This window comes from Lipotes vexillifer, unplaced genomic scaffold (assembly GCF_000442215.2).
Source record: "Lipotes vexillifer unplaced genomic scaffold, Lipotes_vexillifer_v1.1 scaffold618, whole genome shotgun sequence".
NCBI lineage: Eukaryota > Metazoa > Chordata > Mammalia > Artiodactyla > Lipotidae > Lipotes > Lipotes vexillifer.
The window spans coordinates 2,782,031-2,788,578 of NW_006799025.1; the positions used below are offsets into that span (position 1 = coordinate 2,782,031).

Below are 6,548 nucleotides of genomic sequence, written 5' to 3' on the forward strand. Positions count from 1 at the left end.
CGGAGCGGCTGGGCCCGTGAGCCATGGCCGCTGAGCCTGCGCGTCCGGAGTCTGTGCTCCGCAACGGGAGAGGCCACAACAGTGAGAGGCCCGTGTACCGGACACACACACACACACAAATATATATATATATATATATATATATATATATATATATTGTCCCTAATAGCCATGTGCAGCTACTGAGTGCTTGAAATATGGCTAGTGTGATTGAGGAGTTTTAAACTTTATTTCATTTACGTGAATTTAAGTTTAAGTAGACACATATGGCAACTGTCTACTGCCTTGAGCAGTGCGGTCTAGGGGCAGAGTGATGTGTAATATAAAAAGACTAATAATACTCAAAGTTAGAAGACGAGCGTTTGCTCCCTGTCTCTGCTGCCCACTAATTGTGAGACTTGGAGCACATCACACTTATTCAGCCTGCCACAGTGGGGAGTTAATACCTCTTGACGTTGTTGTGGAGATTAAATTATAAATTTATTTTTTAAAAAGTTCTTTATAAACTAAAAAGTACTTTGAAAATATTGAGTGTTACTTTAATGAGTTCTATTAACAATAACTCTCATGAAAAACCTACAGTGTTTTCAAGGTCGTTTTCCATAAATCTGCACCTTAAGAGATTGTTTAGTTATCCATCATTTGGGGTATTAGTGAAAGCCTTTGAGCTTAATGAGTAGTCATTCTCGTTTTCTATTATAAGATTTTCAGTGGAAGGCACTGCTCTCTGTTTATTAATATTATTTGTTGCCTCATGCTGATGCTAATAAATGTTTTTTGTTTTTTAAAGAAGATGTTGGGGTAGGAGTTTATTAATTAATTAATTTATTTTTGGCTGTGTTGGGTCTTCGTTTCTGTGTGAGGGCTTTCTCTAGTTGAGGCGAGCAGGGGCCACTCTTCATCGCAGTACGCGGGCCTCTCACTATCGTGGCCTCTCTTGTTGCGGAGCACAGGCTCCAGACGCACAGAGTCAGTAGTTGTGGCTCATGGGCCTAGTTGCTCCACGGCATGTGGGATCCTCCCAGACCAGGGCTCGAACCCGTGTCCCCTGCATTAGCAGGCAGATTCTCAACCACTGCACCACCAGGGAAGCCCACTAATTAATGTTTGAATGCAAGTGGTGACACCACCAACCTCCTTCCCTCAGGCCAACTGAGGTGCCCTCTTCCATTATTTCTCCTGGTGTCTGTCAAAAGAGCACCTAGAGGTGAGATCTTGTGTAACTTCACCCCACAACTCCAGCTCTGCCTCAAAGGAGCAACATGCCTGAGACTTGTAAACTGAAGATGGCGGACCTTGAACGGTGTCCCCCGTGGGCCTTTACCTGCTGGTGCCCCCAGTGGTGACATGTGAGCATTGAAGAGTGTACCTTACCCGTCCAGGAAGGGGTAGCCCCACGTGCTATTATTGACCATGAGGCATTTTGGACCCTTGTTGATTGAGACAGCTGAGACGATAAATGAGTATCCGGCACCCAAGACTCCAACCACAGCAAATATTGTGGAGGTGAACATCTGAAAGAGAAGGAGAGAGACCACCAGGTTCTTAAGGTGTCCAGAGATTACACACAGCACGCCTAACTGGCCTGTTATTGAGCATGGTGAATATGGGGAAGTTACGGGGTATGCAGCCAGTTTTTACTGGAAATGGGGCCTGTGGAGTCTCCTCAAATGAATTTTGGTGTCTCATGTCCAACCCCATCCCCATCTTTTTTGCCTATTCATTGATGACTCAAGTGCTAGTTATGGTTTGATACCTTTGAACCAGGATTTTTAACCTTGTTAAGAACAAATTGTCCTTCACAGGCCTAATATGGAAGACCAGTCTATTACAGAATCAAAGAATCTTAGAATGGGAAGTGATCTTCAGTTCTGTGGTCCAATCATCTCACTGAGGCTAAGTCACAGTGGGAGCTCATGTGGCAGGAAGGTTCTGCTTATGAGAAAGGGTAGAAGTCTAGAATTTCTCCTCATCAGTCCTAGTTACTTTCCTTAAGTTCAAAAAGATTAAGTCCAACCTCTCTTCCATGAGGTAGCAACATTTAAAATATCTGAAGATATTTTATATCTTACACAAAAATATTTTCTATATGACATCTCTCCACCCCTTCCACCCTCTGTTAGTTTTCTCTTCTTTGGGTTACACAACCCCAACGATTCCAGTTCTTTTAAATATTTTAATATGACAGATTAATTAGTGAAAAATAGATTGAACTACATCTTTTTTTTAAATTATAAAATCAAGATAGAATATAGAATATAAAGGCAGAAACAATCCTGGAGCCTATCCAGGCTAACTCCCTCTTAGAGACAAAAAAAAAAAAAAAAAAAAGGGGCCTAGAGAGAGGCAATGTCTTCTAAACAGTAATTAGAGAGTAGTGTGGAAACATTAATAATTCTGTAAACAGAGGTGGAAAATGATCACCTCTCTTGCTTTGGGACATGAAGGTGTAGTGCAAAGTACAAGAGTTTAAAAGTCAGCAGAACCCAGTCTCAAATCTCAGTTTTGCTACTTTTCTCTGTGTGATGACTGGCTCTTAGTTTCTCATCTATAAAATGGGCATGATAAAGCCTACCTAAATTAGATGTGATGACCCAAGTTAAATGTCAGATACTTCCTCTTTCCCCTTCCCTGTATTACTATCAATCTTTTTACAGTATATATTTGAGGGTTTGAGGGTGGGGTTAGAGTGTAGAGAGGATCTAACTGTGCCTGGGCAACTGGAATCAGTGTAATCTATTTAGCTGGGGTTCATATTCGTATCATATCATATATAAATGTGTTTTTTTGGAAAACTTATGTATTTATCTATTTATTTTGGGCTACGTTGGGTCCTCATTGCTGGGTGCATGCTTTCTCTCTAGTTGCAGCCAGCAGGGTCTACCCTTCGTTGAGGTGCACAGGCTTCTCATTGTCGTGGCTTCTCTTTGTTGTCGAGCACGGGCTCTAGGCACATGGACTTCAGTAGTTGTGGCACACAGGCTCAGTGGTTGTGGCACATGGGCTTAGTTGCTCTGCGGCACGTGGGATCTTCCTGGACCAGGGCCCGAACCCGTGTCCCCTGCATGGGCAGGCGGATTCTTAACCACTGCGCCACCAGGGAAGTCCCTATAAATGTATTTTTGATGCAACTTTCCAAGACTGAGCTCTGGCTCCATGCACCGTGTCTGACTTCCCAAGTAGAACTGACCATTCCCTTCTTCATATTGAAAGAGAACAAGACCCTATGGAGTTCCTGCACATGGAAGCCTTTCCATGTCCCTGTTTCTTGTTTGTAGGGAACAGACTCTAGCCTCCATGACCTTCCCAGAATCTCAAAGAGCAGATTTGAACAGTTGCTAATCAGTGAATGGAGAGGATGCAGAGACAAGGGAGGAATAGCCAAGAAACAATAATTCAGCCTTGGGGCAGGGTCCTGATTCCATCTCAAGGAATATACATAATAATATCTTTGAGCTCTTTATAGAACTAAAACCCCCAACAAATGGAAGATGTTAGCTTTCTTCATTCCAGAGAAGGTCCCAGTTTGATAACCTTGAGAAGCTCATCAGGAGACCACTTGAGACCAGATTAAAGAGGTGCAGGCCCTGCACACACCCTGATCCTTATCAGCAAAGCTGCCCTTGAACCATTGCTATAAAACTCCTCACCAAATCCTCCTGGGTTGGGACACAGTTTTTCAGGGCATGAGCCTGCTGTGTCCCCCTTTGCCCGGCAAAGCAATAAAGCTATTCTTTTCTACTTCACACAAAACTCTGTCTCAGAGATTCAGTTTGGCACTGGTGTACAGAGGCCGAGTTTTCAGCATCCATATCTCCCACCTCCAGGGCTCTAGAATGTATCAACTCCCATCATAGCACAGTATATATAACACATTACTGCATAGCTGTATATGTCTGTCTTCCCCAACCAGAGGACAAACTCCTTGAAGCCATGGACAGTGGATTATTTGAAGATAGTTAGGACATTGCTCCACCCCTACCACCAACAGTTTTTTGTTTTTTTTTTTTCCCTCCCCAGCTTATCAAAGGCACTGGATAACTACTTATTGGATATTTTCAATGACTAAAGTTCATATACTCATTATTTACATTTTTCCTCTTAATTTTTATGCCTAGGGTATCCTAAACCCATTCCCACCATCAAGAACATTGTGAATATAATCTAGGTCAGAAGTAAATAAAAATTTGGGTCATTTTATCATGTTAGAACAGGCAATCTCTTTTCCAAAGGATGTCTTGTTGAATAATTTTGGAAATTGTTGAATTGTATAAAGTTAAATAGGTTTCATTCCTGGTGTACTTCTAAGAATCTTTGTGATATGCTAATATGTATGAAGCTCCAAGGAGGGCATATACTATGTATACTGGAATGTAAGGAAAATTATTAGCTCTCAAATTATCCCTCAGAAGTGAGGGACTTGCTTTAGAGCTGTGCCCTTATTTCATCCATCAGGTAATAGGACATTTCCTCAAATTTGAACAAACAAGTATTGTGTGGGAAAGACATTAGTCAGAAACAACCCAATTACTGTTGGATGACAGAATTATTTAAACATTTCCTTCTTAACACAGATTTGCTAATTATTCTAGGAAAGTTGACCTCACAATTCCTAGTTCCAGATATTATAGTTAACAGGCCTTTAAAGGGCATTCTGATATAAGTATGTTTAGTGTTTACAATTGTGAGGATCATTAATATATACTTGCAGGAGGGATGTCTGAATACTGTCTTCGTCTTATCTGAATTGATATTTATGACTGAGTGAAATTTCCACTGACATCATCATACAAGGATACAAAAATGTCATTAAATGGAAAAAAAAGATGTGCTGTGGGAAACTTTTGATGGCTCCAGTGGTGTCGTTAGTGGGAGCAAAGACATTAAGGTCAAAAAACATGAAAACATTTTAAAATAAATGAGAGGAGTAATATTTCAAAATCAATATATTAAAATTATTTTATATTTTATACATGTGATTTAAAATATGCATATATCACAGAACGCTTATGCATATATTCACGTTAGTCAAAGAACCTTTTTTGAAAATGCTTTCTGGGAAAATAAGAGGTGGTTTCAGACGAAGTTTCACCTTATATTTGGGTATGTATTGTAATTTGCAGAGTTTTCTGATCTCATAGGAGCCTATAACTCCTTCCCTTGAGCCCTTGCAACGACACACTTTGGGAGATGCTGCTCCAATTTAACGAGAGCTTATCTAGCTACTTCTCTGTCTCTGAGCTACCGCCATGCTCCAATCAACTTGCTGTCTAGTTAGACACAGCTGGTATTAACCTAGGGATAGTCAGAACGTTCCAGTAGAGCAATTGAAAGCTTATGCTCAGGTCAGTTTTTCCTAATGTTTTACCTCTTGTCCTTTCAGAGTGAGGCTCTGAGTGGTCTGGAAACATTTTTGACATGTGGTCCTTGGGATGAATTGGATTGTCTCAATTAAAAAAGAAGACTCTATGAAGGAAGGGTCTCTCATCTTAAAATTGCTTAAAAGTCTTCAAAAGTCAGAATTTCCACTAAATAAATGGTTAAATATTCTTATAATTATGTTTTCACAAAAATGACGATCTCAAAAACTTTCTAGTGCAATCATCTCACTTTCTAGATAATGCAAAGAGCTTTATTCTGTGACAGCCTTAGATGTATTATCTCATTTAATCTTCTCAACAAACCTGTGAGGTGGGTGTGATTATCTACATTTTCCAGACAGGAAACTGAGACTACTAGAAATTAAGATAATTGCTCTAGGTCAAACAAAGAGTAAAGTGGTGGGAGTAGGATCAGTCCATGGCCACTTGTTTCCAAAGCCCATGCTTTTGTGACCTTCTCAAATCACACATCTAGAAGGTGGCTGAGCTAGATTAAGAACTGGGGTCTCAGGGGAAGGGGAAACATAGGGTTGGAAGATAAGAAGTACAAATTATTAGGTATAAAACATGCTACAAGGATATATTGGACAACACGGGGAATATAGCCAAAATTTTATAGTAACTATAAATGGAGTATAACCTTTAAAAATTGTGAATTACTGTATTGTACACCTGTAACATATAATATTGTACAGCAACTGTACTTCAAAAAAACAAAAAACAAAAAAAAAAGAACTGGGTCTCCCTCCCAGTCTAGTATCCTGTAACTACCACCTCTTCAAATACACACACACACACACACACAGAAAACACACTGCCACTAGCACCAGATATTCTGTTATTTGCAAATTTCTCTGTGAATGACATTGGTTCTCTCACAGAAATCAAACGACAGATAAGGAAAAAATATCTTTTTGCTTATTTGACCTTCTGATCTTGAGTTCTAATTATTAGTCAGGAATCATGAAACTATTGATTATTAAGAATGGAAGAGTATCTAAAATTGCTGTAATAGAAAAGAAAGATCACTTATCCAGGAAGGCAGTTTGGAAGTCTGCGGAAACCAGGGTTCCGGCTTCCTCAGTCACCCAGGCCCCCACCTCCCTGGCCTCAGCTTCTGGTGGCAAACAGAAGAAAGGGGGGGGGGGGTCCAGATGGTCCCCTCCA

The 6,548-nt window shown here is 40.4% G+C and overlaps 1 protein-coding gene across 1 annotated transcript in view; it reads right to left on the minus strand.

Annotated features, from left to right (window-relative positions):
- Nucleotides 1-6,548, minus strand: part of TM4SF4 (transmembrane 4 L six family member 4) — a 21,022-nt gene that overhangs the window by 6,101 nt on the left and 8,373 nt on the right. The window contains exon 3 of the mRNA XM_007471302.1: nucleotides 1,375-1,514. Within this exon, the coding sequence (XP_007471364.1) occupies nucleotides 1,375-1,514 (140 nt within the window). The remainder of the gene's footprint in view (nucleotides 1-1,374; nucleotides 1,515-6,548) is intronic.